Source organism: Brassica rapa, chromosome A02 (assembly GCF_000309985.2).
Source record: "Brassica rapa cultivar Chiifu-401-42 chromosome A02, CAAS_Brap_v3.01, whole genome shotgun sequence".
In the NCBI taxonomy this organism is placed as follows: domain Eukaryota; kingdom Viridiplantae; phylum Streptophyta; class Magnoliopsida; order Brassicales; family Brassicaceae; genus Brassica; species Brassica rapa.
The window spans coordinates 12942183-12965355 of NC_024796.2; the positions used below are offsets into that span (position 1 = coordinate 12942183).

At 33.9% G+C, this 23173-nt stretch overlaps 2 protein-coding genes and 1 pseudogene across 5 annotated transcripts; 2 read left to right on the forward strand and 1 right to left on the reverse strand.

Moving 5' to 3' along the window:
• The first annotated feature begins 135 nt into the window (after positions 1-135).
• LOC103852886 (acyl-CoA-binding domain-containing protein 4) lies at positions 136-12982 on the forward strand. Of its 2 annotated transcripts, XM_009129781.3 has the most exons (10): positions 136-8933; positions 9083-9232; positions 9308-9475; positions 9550-9702; positions 9776-9928; positions 10017-10181; positions 10256-10505; positions 10573-10702; positions 10791-10866; positions 10933-12982. In XM_009129781.3, the coding sequence occupies exons 1-10, from the start codon at positions 8762-8764 to the stop codon at positions 10971-10973; spliced, it is 1458 nt and encodes a 485-aa protein (XP_009128029.1). In that variant the 5' UTR covers positions 136-8761; the 3' UTR covers positions 10974-12982. The 2 variants fall into 2 exon arrangements, with proteins under 2 accessions (XP_009128029.1, XP_033141674.1); XM_033285783.1 differs by having other exon boundaries at positions 9083-9475.
• A 352-nt stretch (positions 12983-13334) lies between these two features.
• LOC103852888 (protein LONGIFOLIA 1) lies at positions 13335-18286 on the forward strand. 3 transcript variants are annotated; one of them, XM_009129782.3, is made up of 6 exons: positions 13514-13790; positions 14140-14455; positions 14830-14900; positions 14973-16808; positions 16897-17032; positions 17219-18286. In XM_009129782.3, the coding sequence occupies exons 2-6, from the start codon at positions 14320-14322 to the stop codon at positions 18058-18060; spliced, it is 3021 nt and encodes a 1006-aa protein (XP_009128030.1). In that variant the 5' UTR covers positions 13514-13790; positions 14140-14319; the 3' UTR covers positions 18061-18286. The 3 variants fall into 3 exon arrangements, with proteins under 3 accessions (XP_033141672.1, XP_033141671.1, XP_009128030.1); XM_033285781.1 differs by lacking the exon at positions 13514-13790 and adding an exon at positions 13335-13501 and having other exon boundaries at positions 14830-16808; positions 17219-18251; XM_033285780.1 differs by having other exon boundaries at positions 13512-13790; positions 14830-16808.
• On the reverse strand, positions 17870-22726 carry LOC103852887 (annotated as a pseudogene).
• Between the last annotated feature and the right edge of the window lie 447 nt (positions 22727-23173).

The window sequence follows — 23173 nt, forward strand, 5'->3', positions numbered from 1 at the left end:
CTTAATTTTCAAAACTTATATGTAAATATTTTTACTAATTTTGTAATTAGTTTTGAAATATTATTATATATTAATATATTCAGTTATTGTTCATAAAATGAAAAATAAATATTCTATCTTATTTTTATCTCTTATATAATCACAACAATTCATATTAAAAAAATATTATGTTAATCTAAATATTTTAACAATATCTTAATTTTCAAACAAACTAAGAATATATTTTCACTAATTTCTTAATTAGGAATGGACTATTATTATGCATTAATATATATTCAGATATTATTTATAAAATTAAAAAGAAAATCTATCTTACTTTTATCTATTTTATAATCATAATCAGTCATTTAAAATTATTATATTGAAATAAATATGATAAAATTATATTAAATTGATAAATTGATAAATTTTATTTTCACAAATATAAAATATCTTACTCTATTAAAATGGGAATATAAGCTCCATTGGGCATATCCACCTCAGCAAATTAAATCAGCCAATGAAATATAATTTTTTTTGTCATGTCACTATTTATTGAATCCACTAAAACACTTCATCTTCATTGTTCTTATTGAAGTCTCTAAAATTGTTGTTATCCTACATTTACGAATCTTTATTTCTTAAAACTTAATTACTTTCGTTGATCCTTGCAAGATGAGAGACGATGACGTTTCAACTTCCGTTATTTTTCTCTTTATAACTCTTTCGCTGAATCTTAGCCAAAGGTATAACTTCTTATAATTTGGAATCCTGCTAAATTTTAGATGTAATATTTAGTTTACAAAACAAAATAATATAACCATACACAACATTCTCATCTTTATTGTGTTAATCATGTTATTCTTTTTTGGTTTCGTATGATGAAAACCTATTTTACAACACATAATCCATGATACATTTGAGAAACTAAAAATAAAAACTTAGGCCTTTTTCAAAAATAAAAATAGAAAACTTTGTACTACAAAATATATGCAGAACATAGTAAAAAACATGAGTCAATTGGTTGAAAACCCAAAAAAAAGTTCATAATTAGGTAAATGCCATAACAGTAAAAGTTGGCAGTCTACAGTATTAAATGAGAATGTATAATTACGTTAATCTCCTTGACTCTAAATATAAAAGTATTCGTATAAAGTGAAAGCTTTTCGTGTGAGGAAACGTCACGGCGGTCAAGGATGGCAGAGATCTGATCGGTGAAGAGAGCTTCAAGCGGCATGAAAGAGGACCAACGCGGCGGTGGATCGGGAGGAGGATGGAACACGCCGGAGGACGGAACACGCCGGTGGACGGAGACACACCTGAGGCGAGTGTGGTGGAGACGCTTGGCGGTGGAGGCGGGGGATCAGAAGGCGAGTGCGGCGGAGGATAAGAGAGTAGACGGGGTTCAAATGGTTCAAATCTAAACCCAAAACCCATCGAGCTCAATCAACCCAAATGCCTTCACACGGTTTCCTTTCAAACTGGTAAGTAAAGACCAGGTTACCACATGATGGTGACTCCATCGGGATCTTGGCTTCTAAGGTATGGCTTCTTCTTGCCTCCGAGTTGATGGTGGAGAAGTGTGTGGATTCCTCGGACTTGGAAATGACATCAAGGCAAGGTATTATTTGCGGTGGCTACGGTTTTGTTTTTTATTCCGGCGGCAGGTGTATGTGGCCGCGGGACCTCTCTGACGGCAGATTAGCTTGACGGCTCGACGAAGCTTGTACTGGCTTGGACATCGGGTTTTGTGTAGTTGCAAAAGTCGTCGAGCTCTCCACCGGTGTTCATCGGGTAGCTATTTGGAGATTAGGTCATCAGAAAAAAAATCTTTAAAAAAAAGTTATGTTTCAGTAGCTATGCATAGAGCCGGTGTTCAATTAGTAATAAGGGTAGAAATGTCATGAATATTTCGAAAAGAGTGACTAAAGTACAAATAGGTATATCGCTAATTAGTAGATATGTTTTGTATATAGAGTGCAAATACTCAAAAAACATTCGGTTTAAATGTGTCAGACAAAAATATATTCTAAATTTACACTAAATACAATCTAGGATGCAAAAATATACATACAAAAATAACAAGTTTTACCAAATTATACCATATCATTCGCGCGTAAATGCCCATGTAGTATATAGAATAATATGTTCAAATAATAGAAAAATTGTCAGATCACAATGATCCAAATAACATACCACTATTTTAAAGGAATAGATAAATATGCAAAGTTATAAATTTTAAAAATACAAGTAATATAAGCTTCATTGAACCTATCCACCTCAGCAAATTAAATCAGCCAATGAAATATAACATTTTTGCCATGTCACTATTTATTGAATCCAATAAAGCACTTCATCTTCATTGTTCTTATTGAAGTCTCTGAAATTGTCGTTATCCTACATTTAAGAACCTCCATTTTTAAAAACTTAATTCTCTTCGTTGATCCTTGCAAGATGAGAGACGATGACGTTTCAACTTCCATTGTTTCTCTCTTTATAACTCTTTCGCTGAATCTTAGCCAAAGGTATCACTTCTTATAATTTGGAATCCTGCTAAATTTTAGATGTAATATTTAGTTTACAAAACGAAATAAAATATCCATACACAACATTCTCATCTTTATTGTGTTAATCATGTTATTCTTTGTTTGTTTTGTATGATGGAAACCTATTTTACAACACATAATCCATGATACATTTGAGAAACTAAAATTAAAAACTTAAGCTTTTTTCAAAAATAAAAAATAAAAATAGAAAACTCTGTACTACAAAATATATGCAGAACATAGTAAAAACATTCGGTTTAAATGTGTCAGACAAGAATATATTCTAAATTTACACTAAATACAATCTAAAATGCAAAAATATACATACAAAAATGACAATATTTACCAAATTATACCATATCATTCACGTGTAAATGTCCACATAGGATATGAAATAATATGTTCAAATAATAGAAAAATTGTCAGATCACAACAATCTAAATAACATACCACTATTTTAAAGGAATAGATACATATGTAAAGTTATAAATTTTAAAATTACAAGTAACACATAAAATTGTAGGACAAAACAATTGAGTTCAATATATAAAATTACATTAAGTTAACGAAATTTTAAAAATAAATGCAAAAAACAATACAAAATATAAACCGCGCGTAGAGCGGTTAAAGAATCTAGTATATGTTAAAAATCTAATATAATGACAGAACGGTTGAACATTAGCAGAATATATAATAAATGTATAAAAATTAACATATCTTAAATTTTTGCATATACAATAATATATTATGTAAAATGAATAAACATATAATATTGATAAAAGGAAATCCATTTTTGAAGGGCATGTAAAAATTTAATATAAACTAAATACAAAATAATTTTCAAATATAGATTTTTCATGCACATAATATTTTGCTTAATTACTAAATGCAAATACAAAAAGATAAATATATAATGAAAAACAACAAATACATGTGAAGGTTTTAAACAATTGGTTATTTACAATATGTAAGCTATAAATTATTGTATTTGAATTAGTTATATAAAATTTTAAATATATGATTAAAATTATAAATGTATACCATTAATGATCTAAAATAAATAAATATGCATATAAAACTGAAATTAACACTCGTGCGGTTGTGTGGATCAAGATCTAGTTTTGTCTTAATAGAATAAATGTGACTCATGATTATGATGTTTATAGATGGAGCATTGACTGCCCCGTAAGCATGAAAAAGATTAAATATTTGTCATATTCTTTGGTAATGTATGATAATGCTGGCATAATATTAATTAGATCCTAGATTTTGATCCGTGCAGTTGTGCAAGATTATTTGTATTTATAATTTGTGTCTTTTCATTAAAAATATTATAATTTAAATGATATTTTTATAAAAAATTGTTTTTCGTCCAGATTGTGTTTATGTTTTTCGGTTTGGATCTGGTTCAGTTGTGAATTGTGGTTTTTGGTTCAATAAATATAATTGTTGTTCAGTTATTTATGAATTAGGGTTTGATTTTGATTTAGTTACACAACTTTTTGGTTTGGGTCCAATAACAATGTTAGGAACATGATGAAATTTCAAATTCAATTCAAGCGTGTGAGTCTGATTATTAAAACGTGTATAATCTACGGTTTTATCTTAGTTACCTACATTAAACATAACTAAAAAAACAAATAGACTTTTTAAAAAATTTGGTTGAGCATATGAAATTTTGATCTTGATTCTGATTTAGATAGTTATATTTTTTTTTAGTTTTTATTTTGTGTTATTGAATGTCTTTATATTTTAAATATGTTTAAGAAATCAGTATATCTCAAAAATATTCTCAAAGTTGTTATATTGTTCTTAACTTTCTATAATTTCAATTTAAATGGTTGTACCCCCAACTTTGTTTAAAGATCTCAATTAAATATCATATATTTGATGTACATTAAAAGGGTATACATTAGTTTGAATTTCAAACTTTTTAAAATAATTTAGTTTGAATCTCTAAGATAATTTTAATACACTTAAGTGTTATTTTCAAAATTAGTTAGTTAGGATTCGAACAATTGATAGGAATGAACTTAACTCTGCAATCCTCCTAAATCCGCTTTCTCCATGTTATACCAATGAAAATCAGAAACAAAAATCATCTCCATTTACTTAATAGTTGTTCACTTCTGTTTCTGTGAGATTTGAATCCTAAAATGAACTAGACACTGACTGAGTCGTTAGTTTCTTGTTGCACGTATGCCTACAAAGAATTTAACAAATAGCATGAGAAGAATCATCATATGAGCGATCACGTGTTACCCATGTATGTTTCTCCTACACTTACCATGAGAACTTATATTTGAAAAGTATCTGTTGAATAAATATTAATCAGTCTCTGACCCTCAAAACTGCAATAAATAAATACTCAAAAGAGAGTCCCTCAAAACGAATCCAAACCAGTAACTAATTCCCAGAAAACTATTTCAGACCACATGATTTGACTAAAAGTTTTTTTAGGAAATGAAGGAATATATGAAAAACTATCGAATAAGTAAAAAACATACATAGAAGAGAAATCAAAGTGTAGGTTGGTTTAATTTAAGTATATTGGTTATCATATATAAAATTAGATAAGAAAAATATTTAGACACAACATGTTTAATAGGTTCAAATTTAAAACATGCCAAAGTAAATTTCAAATAGGACTCTAAATTAATATATTAGATTGTTGAATAGGAGTTGAGGGTGATGATTAATGGATTATTTATGGACAAATCAGATCGAAAATCTCGTTTATGTTAAAGTAAACGAGGGTCGAAAAGTTATTGGGTGTGGATGGCTAAATGTCTCTAATTTATTTTCTCAAATATTTCATTTTATGTTTACTACCCATTACAACGGTTTCACTACAAAAAAGTTTACACAAAGATTTTTACAAAAAGAAAAGTTTACACAAAGAGAAAAAAGGAAAATTGGGTTGTATAACGTCAAAACAAACCATAGTTAAATATCTAACCAAAAAAAGTACATCTATTATTTCTGTAATATATACTATATTTCCTCTAGTCCCCCGGTTAATGAAAGAAAAAAATAGTTTCTTCTTTTTCTTCAATTATCAACTACCCAGTGGCGGAGCCAGCCACAGTTTTCACTGGGGTCATTTTAATTCAAATCATATATTATAGGGGTCACATAACATAACTTTTGCAATTTTCTTTAGAATTGTTGTTTAAATCATAAGTAAACTTTGTTTTCATCAGAATTCATAGGGGTCATATGACCCCCCTACCGTAACGGTAGCTCCGCCACTGCAACTACCACCATTAGTTCTTCTTCCATCCCCACCACCTTACTCTCCGTCACCGTTACAATACGATCATCACCTTCACATTATATTTTGTATTTATTGTCTCCTTAACCACCACCTTTTTTCTATAATCAACTAGGATCGGCCCGCCCTACGGGCGGGATGGTATTTTAAAAATTATGTAAATAGTTAGAGTAAATATTCAATATAAATTGTTATATTTTAAAATATACATATTAGTTAAATTATGTATATGTTATTGTATTTGATGACTAAATATACCATGGCGTATTGATAAGTATTTTTTTCATGGTGCCATCACATCATTTTTAGAAATTTTCTTAAGTTGGATGAATCTAAAGAGTATTAATAGCGAGGAAATAGACAAAATTGTAATTATAGATTAAGTAAGCATTTATGAGTAAAATTTATTATTAGGTCGGTTAATTATTAGTTGTATAAATCGGAAATACTAATATTAAAGTATCGTATCTTGACATGTTGGGCAGCTTAAATTTGATATAAACCAGTCAACGATGCACTGGTGGTGAAAGATATGGTTGCACGGCAATTCGTTGAATTCTCTTTGCTTAAAATATTGTTAATGCATACAGTGCAGAGTTCATCTTCTTTTTAGGTGTGAGTGTGCTAAAATATACATCTGAATCAATAATTACACAATATTTCTGGATATTAGATGCAACTCATAAGTTATTATATAATAACAACTTCCATAACCACAGCACAAGTACCCAATTAAGAGTAAAATATAAGCTAAAATAAAGAATATATATAAAATTATATTTTAAACCCAATAAAGCATTTGGCTGAAATAAATAATATATAATGATCAAATCTTAGTGATTTTTATATTTTTTTCGTACTCAGTATATTATGTGTTGAACTTGAAAAAATGACTATAAATTAATAAGCTGTTAAATTCTCACCAAAATTTTGTGATTGATGTTTAGATATTTATAACATAATACAAAAGAATACAAAAGCGTACGGAAAATAGTTAACAATAAAATATTATTATATTAAACTAAATAACTATTCAAAATTTGATCTAAATAGCTGCATTGTATTTTTAATATGAATTGTTAATTAGTAAAACAAACACCATTTTAAAAATTATATATATATATTGTTTCCCATCAAAATATATGAATGACTATTTCTTCTTAACAATAAATATTTATAAAAAAATATGCAATCTATTTTTTAATATTACTATTATTTTTTTAGTTATAAGTATATGCTTGATTAGTTTTTGTTGTATGGATTATATTTTATGAGGTTATGTTATGCACCAGTTGTGTAGACTTATTTGAAATATAATTATTTTATTTGCTGTGTAAATAAGGTAGTAAATACATATTAGGGACTCTGTATTTGAAGCCATTTATTTAACTAATAATCACATTCACCATAACCACCACAACCACCTCCAAATCCATAATCTTTGCTACATACGCTGTCTCCACTTCTGAAATCTACAGACCACGACGGTGTTACGGTCGAGACGTCTTTATTTGTCATGTAAATTCCCGGTTGTACTATGTTATTTGAACAATATGTACTATGTTATTTCGTTTGTTTGTTACTATTCTATTTTTATAATATTTCATATTATGTGCTATGTGCATATTTTGATATCTGGGTTATTGTTAATATTTTCTTTTAGGGTTTAATGATTAGTGTTTTGGGTTTAGTTTATAGAAGGTTTGAGTTAACTTTGGGATAAACATTATCTCATTCACTGTAATCATAGACATTTAAAATTTGAAGATTATTATGTACTATGCTATTTCGTTTGTTACTACTTTCTTTTGATAATGCTTCGTATTACGTACTATGTGCATATTTGATATTTGGTTTAGGATTTATATTTTCTTTTAGGGTTTTTAGTAAATAGTATTTTAGGCTTAGTTTATAGAAAGTTTGGGTTGACGTTATGGTAAGTATTACTTCCTTCCCTATAATCACAGACATTTCAAAATTTGAACAATATGTATTATGCTATTTGTTTGTTACTATTCTAGTTGAATATTTTAATATTTAAATTTATTTTGATACTTGAGTTATGGTTTATATATATTTTTAGAGTTTAGTAATTAGTATTTTGGGTTTAGTTTATAAAAAGTTTGGATTGACATTGGAGTAAGCATTACCTCAACTATTATTAAACCAATTTAAAATTTCATTATTATAAACTATACCATTTAGAATATTCTATTCCATTTACTCTGTTTATCTTCTTTCGTAACATACTAACATTATCTCTTTTTTCCATCATCGCAGTCATACCATGATCAACATTGCAGTCATACCATGACCAGCATTGCAGTCATAGTAATCTCTGTTTGAAAGATGACTATTTTTTTTTTGATCGACAACGTATGTTTCATCCATAATCACTCGTACCGTAGTCACCATCTTGTAATCACTGCCACTGCCAGTGCGACAGTGCGATAACCACAACCGTCGTAATGATCACTACCCCACAATAATCATCAACGTCGTTTCCTTTGTAACCATTCAAGTTTCATTGTAATTTTTATTGACGTTGCAATAACTAACATCACTGTAAATTTATCAATCGCATTTTTTTCTATTGTTGGCAACCAGTTCAGAAAAATAAAACAAAACGAAAAAATATTACACAAGTGCTATGAAATCTAATAACGTCAAAATCGTTGCTATATTCTTAATTTATTGCTGAACTAGTTGGCAAATAAACCAAAGAATGTAATTTTGTTTATTGAGCGTAGTCGGTAACGTCATCAGTGTAGCTAACTAACCATTGGCCAGAGAGTTGATAAGAGAAGAAATGATTACTCATTGCCACGTTGGCGGTTAACATCGTTAACAAGAAAAAAAACGTAAACAGAGAAACACCTTTTATCCTCTGTATCGTCTTCAATTTTCCCGCACTTTCCCCAACCCAAAGGAAGCATCTTTTTCTCTTTTTCCAGGAAAAAAAATGAGATGGGAGAGGGTCCAACGTCAAGCGGGTCTCGCTGATTCTTCTTCCGGGCCGGGAAAGAGATGGGGACACACTTGTAACGCCGTTAAAGGAGGCAGATTCGTCTACGTATTCGGTGGGTTTGGTAAAGACGGTTACTTCACCAGTCAAGTTCATGTCTTTGACGCTGGTGAGTGTTCTTCGGATGATTCTCGTTAATGGGCTTTGCAAAAGTCCCAATCTTGATCTTTGGATGAAAGCGACTTCATGATTCTGTTGATGTTTTGTGGCTACTTGCTTGCTTTGTAGTTCTGTTTTCAGAATCTATGGTTGTTGCAGGGAGGCAGATATGGAGTGAGCCGATGATGAGAGGGGTACCTCCCTCTCCGAGAGACAGTCACAGCTGCACAACTGTTGGGGATAACCTTTTTGTGTATGGTGGTACTGATGGGAAATATTATCTCAATGATCTGCATGTTCTGGATACTTGTAAGCTCCTTTCGATCATCTCTTCTTGTGTTGTAATCAAGAAAATGCTTATCTTTGTGTGTGTGTTGTTGCTAGCTTCGCATACTTGGAAATGCCTTGAAGTTAGAGGTGAAGAACCTGACGCAAGAGAGGCTCATAGTGCAACGCTTGTTGGCAAACACATTTTTGTATTTGGAGGCCGTGGGAAAGTTCCTGGTTTGGATGATGAAGTGTACTTTAATGACCTTTACATACTTAACACAGGTACAGGCTGCGCTTTAAGTTGGTCTGGTCTGGTTCATGCTTTGTGTAATTGAAGTGACTTGAATCTTGTTTAGAGACTATCACGTGGCAACGAGCTGTAACAACTGGGACGCGTCCCTTTGCACGAGATGGCCACACTTGCTCAACCTGGAACAACAAAATCATTGTAGTAGGTGGTGAACATTTCGAAGGCGAGTATCTCTCCGATGTTCATATCCTTGATACAGGTGCATTCTTGAATCACATCTTCTTTAAATGTGTTTATGTCTTACTGATATTTTTCTGGTTCTGTAATTTCAGATACGTTTGCATGGAAGCAGATGAAAACTTCATGGCAGCAATTAACACCACGAGCTGGTCATATCACTGTTGCGATTGAGAGAAACTTATTTGTGTTTGGAGGGTTTAGGGATCCTCAGAGTCTTTACAATGATCTCTATGTGCTTGATGTTGGTATGTAACGGTGACCTCAATTGCTTTACCTGTCTTGTCTTCTGATATATCTAAAATAAAAGTATAATTGTTGGTTTTGTCTCTATAGAAACGGGTGTATGGTCCAAAATAGTTGCCATGGAAGATAGGCCACCAGCTAGATTCTCTGCTGCTGCAGTTTGTTTAGGTCCTTACAAGGCTGGTTCCTTTTTCTTTTTTGGTGGCTGCAACAAGAATCTTGAGCCGTTGGATGACATTTACTACTTTCACACAGGTTTGTTTTGATCTCTCTCGGTTGGTTATAGTGCATGGTTTCGCTAATTATCCTCTTTGCTTATTCGCTAATAGATGGTGTAGTCGAAGCACGGTCTGCTCAGACTCGTGGGAGGTTGCCTTTAAGGAAACTAAAATGCAAAGAGCAGCAGAAAGAAGCTGTGGAGCAAGGGAAAACGGTTTTTCAAGCCAGGGTTACTGAAAACTCCCCCTTAGGTTACTACACTATAGAAACGATCATAGATGGAAAGGTGCTTCGTGGTGTTTTGCTTTCAAACAGACACCACAGCTCTGTTCAAACGGCTGATCCAAGCTCTACTAGTAGGCAAGTGTGTTGGTTGTAGTTTCTCTTTTAAGCGCATTTGTTCTAAAGCATGTTTGATTGTCTGCAGGAAAAGGTCTGGTATGCTGGATGCTGATTGTGATCATAGAGCCAAGACGCAGAGAACTTTGAGTAAGGATACAGCAGGTAGTAGCCAACAAGCTGGTCCAGTGGATCCTTCTGATGATGCTTACAAGAAGGTTGCAGCTTCAAATGATATAAACATTGCGAGAGCACAGGAGGCAGAGCTGTTTCTTACCAAAATTTATGTTGAATAATCTTGATCAGGCGAATGTAGAGCCATTGAGAAACGAGATGTCAACAGACGTTGGTGCTGGAGGAGATTCATCGCCACAAAAGCAAGGTGACTCATGAACAGACATGATTCAGTATTGGATAATCAGTTTAACTTATTCCTTTTGTTGAACAGATGAGGAAAGAGTTGCTGCAGAAGATGCAGAACCAAAATAGTAACCTCAAAGTACATAAAGGATCTTTTTGGGTGGTGTACAGTAGCAAGTAGATGAAGGCAGGGTTTGGTTTGAATAGCTGATGTAGAAGAAAGTTGAGGATGAGTAGAAGAAGCTAACTCTTGTGTTAGGGCCTTTTGTTTTGTATATTTGAGGCTCTTCAGTACAAACAGCTTTAACTCTGTTGTTAATTACCTTTTGGTTTCAATTTGCAAAGCCTTATGGTGAGTTTTTGTTTTCTTCTAACAAATCATAAACTTTGAGTAGTTACTCTTTTGAAGGTGGTGAAGGCATTTACTCTTCTCGTGACTCTGTTTCTTCAGAAGTACGTTTTGCATTAGAGAAAAAAATTAGTCTATTTATTGTCTCTCTCTCATTGTTTCACCAACTATAAAGATTACGTTTGACATTGGTCTCTCTAATGACTAATGACAGTAAATGTAAAGCGTTGATCAATGCATATAATATGCGCATGTATGGTATGTATGTGTGTTTATGCAGATAAAGAGACAAAAATGCGATGATTACAAGTTCTTGACAAATCATTAACGCCGTGAAACCATGTGCCTCGATAATTGATCATTCTTAGTCTTTGACCAAGACCACCTTTAACTTTACTTATGCTACAATTAATTTTGCATATAATATAACTGCAATGTAGCTTTGAAAATTGTTAATTTGTGATACCATCATTCTTGTATGATGCGTGCATTAATATATTGTTGTACACTGTATACGCATACACGTATACAAGTACAGAGATACCATTTGGATCCAACGACAAAGACTAAATGCTAAAGAAAGTAGTATATTAATTACGAAATAATCATATATTGCCAACCGTAATTATTTCTCTGATGATCATATGGTAATTATTCATAACCATCTCGTTGACGTGTGATACTTTTGTTTTTAACGAGTATTTTTGAAAAAATGATTTTTTCTTCTAACCATTCTCGCGCGCAAAATGTTACAATTTTCAACAAGCATTTTTTCAAAGATAATAAATTAAAATGCAGCCAAAACGAATTCTAAATTTCTAAAATATGTATCATTGGGAGATCATGTTAATGAAAAATCCAAATTGTCCTTGTTGGCAATCCAACCACTAAAGCATGCACTCTCCAACTAATTTTGCGACTAATTAATTTATTTAGTAAGTGTATTTATAAATTCATAGTTTCTCATTTTCTTATAATTTTTTTTTCATTTTCTTATAATACTTGGGATTTTCCAATTCCAGTTATATTTCCTTTCTTTCAATAAGTTCATTGCAACAAAACAATACAAAAACTAAAAGAATTCCACTATAAAAAATGAACAGCAGTTATAATTACTTTATTATGTTTATTACACGACAATTGAGATCCTTTATCTTGATGTTGTCGCTCGAGACATTTAAAAGATACTAGTATTTTTTTCTTTTTGGTAAAAAAGATACTAGTATTTTTATTGTAAAGTGATCTGTAAATTAAATTTATAACACAAAGTTTTTTCTTATTGAATCATTTTAAGCTAATGCGTTTTAGTGAATATTATATTATCTTCTTTTTAATTTATACTGCTACCAAATTTTATTATTGTTAGTTGATAATGACAAGGAAAAGGAACAACATGAATAAGGTGGTGAGATGAAAAAACTACTCTGCATATATAAAGCAAAAGGGAACATAGAAAATGACAAGTTTTCATTTCAATGAAAGAAAGAAGAAAAGGACGTCTTCTTACAAGAAAAACTGCTGAAGATGTTAATGTGTTTACTTGGTTACACATTGTTTTGTTTTACTTACCTTTGCGGATAGGTATTTAATGCAATTCCGTGACCTTACCGGCAAAAATTGATGACAAATATTGCGATATTTTTCTAACTAGATTCATGTACTGTACCTCTGACTTGTAGATTGAAAGATGAAACACCTTTGCTTGCATTTAATCAGTGACCAAAATTAGTGTTAAGATGAAATATAAGTGTGGATTTGGATATATGGTTCATAACAAAAATTTCATTTGCTCAATGAAAACAACCTCACTAAGATGATTTATTCATAAATTTTAAAGAAAATGGTGTCAGTTATGGACATTTTTTTTGAATTTTTTTTTAAAAAGTTTTTCAGTTACATAAATTCTCAACCTTTTTGAAAATTATTAGTTAAATATTAATATAATTAGTGAGAAACTAATGTAAAAGTCGACAAAAAAAAAACTAATGTAAAAACTCATCGATGATAGTTTTATATATGTTTCATACATCAGCTGGTGACAAGAAATTAAGGTTAAAAGTAAAAAAGAAAATGAAAGAACTGAATCCATTATGTGGATATCTTGATGACCTGACACAAAGGTCACATGTATAGATAGGGAAGTCAAACCAGATCAACACCCTCACATGCTTCTGCTAGATGGAGAGCCTCTGTATCTCCACACACCTCTCTTCCAATGTTTTTCTTTTATTTTTTAATAATCTAATAAATAATCTACCAGAAATAATCTAAAATCTCTTGGGCTTTGGGAAAACTAAAGAGCAGAGAGGTAGGTTTTGTTTTACTTAAAAACATTTTTTCTACATTTTATTTAGAAAAAGAAAAAGAAAAAGAGAAGAATACTCCCATTTTCCAATAAGCATTATGTGGCTGTATTTCCGGTTTGTTCTCTGAGCAGTTACCAGTAAGTACAAACAGAGAGGAACATTTAGTCTCTTCTTGGATCTGTAGTGAGATTCCTTTGTTCCTTTCTTTAATCTCCTCTTCTTCCTCCTTCCTTTGGCTGTTTCTCTTCATCTGCAACTCTTCCTCTCTTCATTGGTTCTGTAATTTTTAAGGTACATTCTCTTTTTAACACTGTTTTTTCTTCAGACAATGGGTCACACATGTTCTCTAGTGTGTCTTTTCATCTTCTAAGTTAGATTCTTGTAAGCTTAGATCTAATTACCAAAAGGGTTTCTCATCTCTCTTCCTTTTCCTTTTGTCTTGAGTGGAATCTGAGAATCTAGCTCTGTAAAAAAGGTGGAAACTTTTGCTTTCCTTTTAGATCTGTAGGTGTGGGACTCAAAACTCTGTTTAAAAAGATTAGTTTTTTTCTTTTTAATTTTTTTTTTTTTTGAGATCTTGAACGGCTTTCAAGTTTTCTACAAAGAGAAAAGGCTAAAAATTTGGAGTTTTAAATGGAAGGTTGCATCATTCTCGTCATGGCTTTAATGGTGGTCACTGCTGAATGATGGAGAAAGAAAAAGAAAGCTTTTAAAAGTCATCAGTGAGGCTAAAAGTTAGGGTCTTTGGAAATCAATAAAGGGAAGAGCACACACAGAAGAAAGCTTCTAAGCCAAAAAAAAAGAAGAGAACTTTTTTGAAATGGCTGCAAAGCTTCTGCATTCGTTGGCAGATGATAGTGCAGATCTGCAGAAGCAAATTGGATGTATGAATGGTATTTTTCAGATCTTTGACCGTCACCATGTTCTCACCGGCCGGCGAAAGAGTCTTACTTTAGGTAAATATATTTTATATTTTTTTAACACATTGTTTTGGTCTCTATGGGTTTGTGTATTGTTGTCGTTGACTTGGAGCAGTAGAGATAGATGGTCACTTGTGTAATTGTTAAATCATATCTTTTGCTTTCCTTTCTTCTCTATTTTCTTTAGTTAAACCAGGTCTTGTTACATTGTCAGAGATCTAATTTTCTGGTTTTTGTTTCCTTTCTCAATGGTGTTGATCTGCCAAATCTTTTGGTTAGATTTATTTTTCTTGGTAGATTTTGACTTCTATTAACCTTAGTCTCATAAGTTTCCAACCAAATGTGATAAATAAAAGTTTGACTTGCAATGCCTCATCTTGTGATATGATCCTCAAGCTTGTTTATTGCAGGTAGTGGAAATGCAAATAGCATCAACATTGAGAGAGACTCTGTTGATACATTTTATCAAGCAAAAGACACTGTAAGTTTATTCTTAAGGGTCAATGATCTAATGTTGTCTGTAAGATCCATCCTAAGGCTTTTTGCATTTCAGTTTCAGGACACAAACATTGGTGTGAATGTGAAAGAGAAGCAAAGGGTTTCAACAGAATCATCAAGGGTTTCTTTTTCATCTTCCTGTTCGTCTTCTCCATCATCTCCGGAGTTGATTAGAGGAGTCCAACCTGAAGCTTCTGCCTATGACCAAGCCAATTTTCCTGAATCTCCTACAAGTGATTCTGAGATGGCCGAAGGGAATGGGTTTTCACAGCTAGGATTTGACCTCAGAGATGTTGTGAGAGACTCTATGTACAGAGACGCAAGAGGGCTTTCGCTCAAGACTCCTATGACTAGAGAGGAAGTAGTAAGGCGCAGCAGAAGAGAGGACTCTCCACGGCCTTATGGTTTGAAGCAATCCACACCTGCTGATCTCAGTGAGTCCTTCAGGTTTCTAGCCAAGCTTAGAGAATCACCACATCATTATAATGAGGTTGGAGCAAAGGGTGCACCAGCACGTTACTCTGTTGATTCTCATGATACGCTGAAATCAAGACAGAAGTTGAAAGAGCTGCCTAGGCTTTCGCTGGATAGCAGAGAAAGAGTGGTGCAAAACTCTGTTGTTGATCTTAAACCAGTTAAGCTTCCTGAAAGTTCTTCAAGCAGCAACAAGAAACGGCCTCCAAGTGTTGTTGCAAAGCTCATGGGTTTGGAGACACTGCCAGGTTCACCAGTGGGTAGAGACATCCATAAGCTTGGTTTGAACAACACTTTTGACGATAACAACGATCCATTCTCAAGATCATTGAGGGAGAAAAACCTGAACCGTACAATAAGGTTTTCTCCTAGCTCACCAAGAAGCTTGGGGAAGGACCCTTCTTCTCCAAGATGGAGAAACTCTGATTTTGTTATGAAACCTCTGTCAAGTTCAAGGTTTCCCATTGAGCCAGCTCCGTGGAAGCAAGCTGATAGAAACAGAGTTCTTCAGAAGCAACCTGTGAAGGCAGCAGCACCGCCTGAAGTGGCTAAGTTTCCTCCTACTGTGTACAGTGAAATGGAGAGGAGATTGAACGATCTTGAGTTCAAAGATTCAGGAAAAGATCTTCGAGCTCTTAAACAAATATTAGAGGCTATGCAGTCAAAGGTTTTGCTGGACACTGAGAAACAACCACAATCCTCAAACATGGCAGCTCAAAGAGATTATGCAACTTCTAACCAAGAGACGACATCAAGAACTAGAGTTCCCTCATCTTCATCTAACCAGGTGTATCAATCTCCGATTGTGATTATGAAACCTGCCAAACTCGTTGAGAAGGCTGGTATCCCTGCGTCATCTCTTATTCCAATTCACAGTCTATCTGGTGGGCTTAATAAGATCCGTAGAGAGAAGCCTGATGATAAAGGAGCTTCAACAAGTAGTAAACGGGTGACAAAAGACAGTAGTTCTGGAAAGGGAAGAGCTGAATCATCTCTCAGTTCTGTTGATAAGAAACCTAACAGCAGAAACGTGCCGTCTTCTTCAAAGAAACCTCATAAGGTTACCAAAGAAAGTGGTACTTCAAAGAGTTCAGGATCTGTAAGTCCAAGGTTGCAGCAGAAGAAGCTTGAGCATGACAAACGCTCACGGCCACCGACTCCTCCATCTGATTCTACTAAATCAAGGAAACCGTTAAACCGACAAATGGCAGAGTCTACTTCTCCTGGTGGCAGACGTAGACCCAAGGCTCAGAAGAGTTTGCAGCAAAGTGATGACCTAGTTAGTCAAGGGAGCAATGAGTCTAGGACGTCGAGTCATGACATGTGTACTCATTCTGAAGCAGAAGCTGCCACTGTTATAGAACAAGCATCTGTAATGGAGGCAGCCAAAGCTGTAGTCTCCAACTTAATGCATAATGTGAGTTCCGTGCCTCCTTAATACATTGGTGTGAAATGATTTTGAGTTATTAGTTCTCACAAGTTTTTATTTGTTTTGGTGTTTTCAGAAATCCAGTCCAAGGTTTAGTGAAGATGGATCTTCAGCAAACCTTTCACTAGTTGCTTTGGAGCATCCAAGTCCTATTTCAGTTCTTGACACCTCAATTTACAGAGAGATGGAACCATCTCCTGTGAAGACACAAGGTAGTTAACATATTCTATCCCTACTATTTTTATGGTCTATCAACACTGAAAATGTTGGCATGCAAAAATACATAAAACATCAAATCATTTTAAGATCCTAGGACGGCCTGTGTCTTTAGTTTGTTTAGTTTTAGAAAAATTCTCTTTTTCAATACTTTCTGACTCAAAAACTGATCCTGTCATTAGGTTATGTTGTTGCTCATGACTCTGGTGATGATGAACAATGTGAGGATCAGTGGAATCCAGCATACAGTTTCTCTGAAACAACATCAACCTTTTCGCCAGAGATAAACAGGAAGAAGCTTCAGAACGTTGAGCACTTGGTTCAAAAGCTCAGACGGCTAAATTCTACCCATGATGAAGCCAACCAAGACTACATTGCTTCCCTCTGCGAGACCTCAGACCCCAATACCGATCACAGATACATCTCCGAGATTCTATTAGCCTCAGGTCTTCTCCTCCGTGATCTCGGCTCAGGGTTAACAACGTTTCAACTACACCCTTCAGGCCACCCGATCAACCCAGAGCTGTTCTATGTTCTTGAGCAGACAAAGGGAAGCAGCAACACGCATCTGCTGCTACACAAAGAAGAAAGCAAGGCTCTGAACAAGGAGAAGCTCAACCGCAAACTTGTTTTTGACACGGTTAATGAACTTCTTGTGGAGAAGCTAGCATCGGTTGAAGCCACAACGAATCCTTTGATGAAGTCATCTGCTAAGAAAGCCATGAGTGCGCAACAGCTATTGAAAGAACTGTGTACAGAGATAGAATCACTGCAAAGACAAGCCACAAAGAGATCAGAAAACTTCTTGTTGGAGGAAGAAGATGATTTCCTGAAGAGTATACTTGCAGAAGATGTGATGATTCGGTCAGGGAACTGGGTGGACTTCAGTGGAGAGTTCTCAGGATTGGTGCTGGATGTGGAGAGGCTTATTTTCAAGGATCTGGTGAGTGAGATCGTGCATGCAGAAACTAGCCGTTTGCAAGCAAAGTCAGGAAGACGAAGAACACTTTTCTCAGGCCAGTAAGCTAAGGCTGTTGAAGAAACACTAATTATATATACTCTATGGTCTTTTCTTTTGCCCTGCTGATTCACATGCTTGTTTTTCGTTCTTCAGTATTATACGTCAGGATGATAATCAAATGGTGTGCTATGTAATAACTGAAGTTCTTGAGATGGTTATTGGAAAAAATTGTAATCAGTATAAGAGTAAGAGAATCCATCAAAGCAGAAAAAAGAATTAACGGAACTAATCTGTGTCTAATGTATATTCTCTTGGGCTCACGTGTTTTAATATTTTATTTATTGAAAAGATCACAGTTGTTTGAACACTACATTAGTATGTTTTGACATTACATTTATCTAAAGACAGGGATAGGAAACAAGAACCAAACACCGGTTACATGAAACATGGCAGGAGGTTATTGAGAAGAAGAGCAACAGATGGATCTGGCACCAACCTTAGTTGCAAAACAACAATTTTCTCACCTTGTGGATGAAAACATCAACCTTATAGAACCAGAATCTGCTCCAAGGAGAGTCAAAAGTAAGAGATGAATATTCCAAGAAGTATGGTGACATAAGCAGCAGCAAAGCTCCAGTAGAAATATATCATGTCAATAAGGCCCTCATCATCCTCCACTTCATTACCTGGTTCTTGAAAGAAGTTACCACTGTTGCAGATTATGTTGGTTGGTAGTCCACATAGAAAAGGATTATCTATGAAGCTTGTGGAATGACTCCTGATAAGTTATTGAACGAGACATTGAAGACAGCTAGGTTGCTAAGCTGTGCTAGTTGTGATGGGATCCGGCCTTGTAGCTTGTTGGAGGAGAGATCAAGGCTTTCTACATTCCTCAGACCTGAAAAGCTTTTTGGTATCACACCGGATAATTTGTTGTGAGATAGATTGAGAGCATGTAGTTTGTGAAGATTTCCAAGCCCAAATGGGATCTCACCACTCAGCTCATTTTTTGAGAGATCCATTCCAAAAAATAATTCGAGATTTCCACCCATGTATGAATCATACCGGTGTTTCGTTGCAAATTCAATTTTCGTCAGGGTGGATTGTAAAATGAAGCCACCATTAAACGGATCTAGCACGAGAAGAGAATTGAAATATCTACCAACACCTTTTGTGGAAGTGGAATCCTGTTCCAGAGCATAACCACCCCAAAAACTGCTAGACCTTTCACTGAAGTCGAAATCAAAGTAGTATAACGCATTATCGTTTCCCAAACCAAGTGATGTATTGCTAAGGCATGAGGGTATGGATCCATTCAACTTTTTGTTGGCAAGATCCAGAAAGTGGATGCTTCTTAGGCCACACAACTGTCGGGGAATACGGCCTGTTAAATTATTCCCCCGCATAAGAAGAACACCAATGCTTTGGGTGCTGATGAACTCTGGAATATTCCCACACAATCTGTTATTTCTCAGATCAAGTACGGTAACATTCATAAGCAATGTGTCTGGAATAGCCCCTGATAAATTATTGTCTTGCAAGAGTAATACAAACGGCTTCGAGGATCTGACGTGCGGTGGTAAGTCCCCTGATAACATGTTTGCAGAGAGGTCTAGTAGACTAAGAGTGGATGTATTGAACAATGAAATAGGTATTTCGCCTTCCAACGAGTTGTTTGAAAGTAGTAGTGCAATTAAGGATGGAAGTTGGCCAATCCAACTTGGAATAGCACCTGTGAGATTGTTGTTCGAAATGTCAAGAAGTACCAAGGATTTCAAGCTAAGCAAACCTTGTCCGATCTTTCCTGTAAACTGATTGTTATCCATCAACAACTCTGATATACCATAAAAATCTACTTCTTCTGGAAAAACCTCTCCACTGAGTCTGTTATGTGACAACTTCAAAATTTCCACAAAATAACAACCCTTCAAAAAATCTCTATGTATTTCCCCCTGGAAACTGTTGTGAGATAGATCCATATTTGAAAGCATTGTAATGTTGCTCAGAGAAGATGACAGCTTTCCTTGAAAACTGTTACTCGATATATTCATAGATATTAAGTGAGGAAGTATCAACCCAATGTTATCAGGAAACAGATGATTGAATTCATTCATTGACACATCCAGGAAAGCCAGACCATGTGTAGATTTTGGTAGCTGAAAGCTTGTGAGATAATTATTCTGCAGACGCAAAACTAGGAGTTCCTTATTGTTGTCTAGTAGCCAAGAAGGAAAAACTCCAGATATTTTATTGTTGGAGAGATCAACTTGAAGCAAACCTTTCTGTTGTAAGAGAAAATGAGGAACCTTGTCCAAGTTGCAAGATTCTAGTACAATAGCATTCAGCTGAAATCTTGGCTTCTAAGAACCTTCAGACTCTACTTGAAGTGATCTGGATTTTGAACCAAGTTTTAATACCCTAAGATCTGAGAGGTTTGCAAGCAAACCAACTGAGAAGAAGCCTTCAAAGTTGTCATCAAACAACGATAAGTACTCAAGCGATTCAAGGTTACCAAGGGTAGATGGTAGCTGTCCAGTCATTTGGTTGGATGAGATATCAAGAACTCGAAGTCCAGTTAAGCCAGTTAAACATATGGGAAACTGGCTTACAAGTTTGTTTCGACTTAAATCAAGCTCTTGCATATTCTTCAGGTTGCATATCCCTAAGGTAATCAAATGCACAAGCTTAAGTCATTTACATGAACATGAATTCAACACAACTTATTTTTAATGAAAAGGTGAAATACCAGAGTAAACTTGCCTTGCAATTCGATTGAGCCAGTAAATTCGTTATCACTTAGATCCAGAGCTTTCAGGTTCATCAGGGCAGATAGCTCTGCCACAAAGGGGTAATCAAGAACTTTTAAACACGAACATGTTCATTCGAAAACTAATCCATTACTGTTGTATTGAACTGACATAACTTACACCGTAGTGAATAAAACATTTATGGACAACTAAGTACCTTTTAACGGTATGGTGCCATTGAATCTGTTAATACTGAGGTCTAGCAGCTCCAGGTTTATCAAATCTCAAAGTTCTGAAAGGAGTCCAAGGAATATAAGAAGGATACAGTCTGAATTTAAGACTTAAAATTCTAGCACTATAAACTGTATGCAACAAACAAAATATACCTTTAGCATGAAGAGGACCATCCATATAGTTATCCCGAAGAAAAAGAGTTGTAAGTGATGTAGCGGCATTAAGAAACGGAAAGAGATTGTTGTTGAATGTATTTGAAGAAAGATCCAAAATCTTCAGGTTTCTTAATCTTCCTAAGCTTTTATAACCTGCAAGCTAAGTGTTTTAAAGATAATATACACAAGAATCTTGCTAAGCATACCTCAATCCAATCACTTAGCACACCCTCATTGAGAGTATTTCATGAGGGGTTTTCAAAATATTTGTATAATATAAATAATATATTGAGTATCTCAAAATATCATGGATTGAGTTTCTCATAGTAATTCTTTTTAGTGTTACAAAAAAAAAAGAAGAGTTTCTCATAGTTTTTGTGATATCCATATTTAAATGCTAATATCTATCTATACATACACCTTAATATGGCTGATAACATTATGTTGAGATACAGTCAATGAATGTGCTCTTAGTGTGCACACAGATAATGAACTCTACGCACCAAGAAAATGATAGTAAATGACCGTATGGCAAAAACAAACAAAATCCATATAGGTTCTTTCGAGAAGTCGGCCCCTAACGCAAAGATATGATCAAAGTTCCAGTGGCAAAACAAAAATGTTAAATCTAACCGGTAGGGAAAGACTGTATACCTTCAACATCATCAAAGAAGCCAGAAAATTGGTTGTATGTCTCTTCATCGAATCCTTTCTCATCAAACTGGTATAAGAAACTGAATTTGGACTTGGATAAGTTGAGACTTCGAACTTCTTCAAAGGGATGCAGCAAAGAAAGATTTAGTAGAGAGTTCTCTTTGAGCTTCAATCCACCAAAGGCAATCTCGGTTATCCGTTTGCTTGTTTGGTTGCAGATAACACCCTCCCACTGGCAGCAGTCACTCTTTGTGTCATAAGTCCAAGAAGGGAGAACATAGTATTCTTTTGGCTCGAACTCCTCTTCTTTAGTAATTGAGAATATGTATTTCCTAAGCTCGAGCAAAGCCTTTCTTTCATTCTCAACACAGCTTTTGTATCCATGTAGCCGCCCCAGCAGTACAATCACACATATCAAGTATTTTCTAAAGAACACCTTCCTTTCCATTGCAAATAAAACGAAAACCAAATGAAAGAAAATCAAAGGACTGTTTGTTCGATGCAGATACCTCCACATTTACAAGATATTTTTTTCATAATTGCAGTGGAAAACACCAAACTAAAGAAATAATTGTATAGTAACAAAGTCAACTGTCGTCTATCGTTTACTCTGAGTCGTATGATAAGATATTCGTTTGGCATATATAAAGTCAAGGTCTCTGTCGAATATGTGTGGTCGGCATCTTTTACGTCGACCAAAGCTTTATATCATAGGAAACTGCTTAGTACCATGCAATGAAGTTGATGAAAATAGGAAAACAGATTGGAAAAGAGTTTTTTTTTTTTTTTTTGATCAATGGAAAAGAGTTTTGTCGAAATAATCTAATATATTAAAACAGAAGTCATGACTTCTTTTCATGTGTATTTTTTTTAGTTTGGATCATTCCTAAAAAATATCATATTTTGCATAAGTTCATTATTATATCTTTTAATATCTTTATCTTTTTATTAGAAATACAATGAATATATTTAAAATATTCTAACAAAATCTTTTTAAAATCTTCTTAGAATCTTTTTAAAATTACTTTCGAAAATTAGTTGGTTTGAATTTAAATTATCATAAAATATAATTAGAAATAAAAATTGAATATAGTTTTGGTTTATAAACGAAAATTTAAATAAATGAAATTAATTAATTTCAAAAATACATTTACTAATAATTTTTAAAGATTTTGTTAGAAATAAATATTTATTTCTATTTTAATTTTTTCAAATTTGATTTCTAATAAAATAAAAATCATGATTTTTTGATGAGTGATATTTTTATTTGGACCCAATGATGGAAAAATGATTGAAAGTCTTCCTCTGAGTAGAAATCTGTTGGATGATAGAAATGGATGGCATTTCACTGAAAATGGAAGATACACGGTACAATCAGGGTATCAA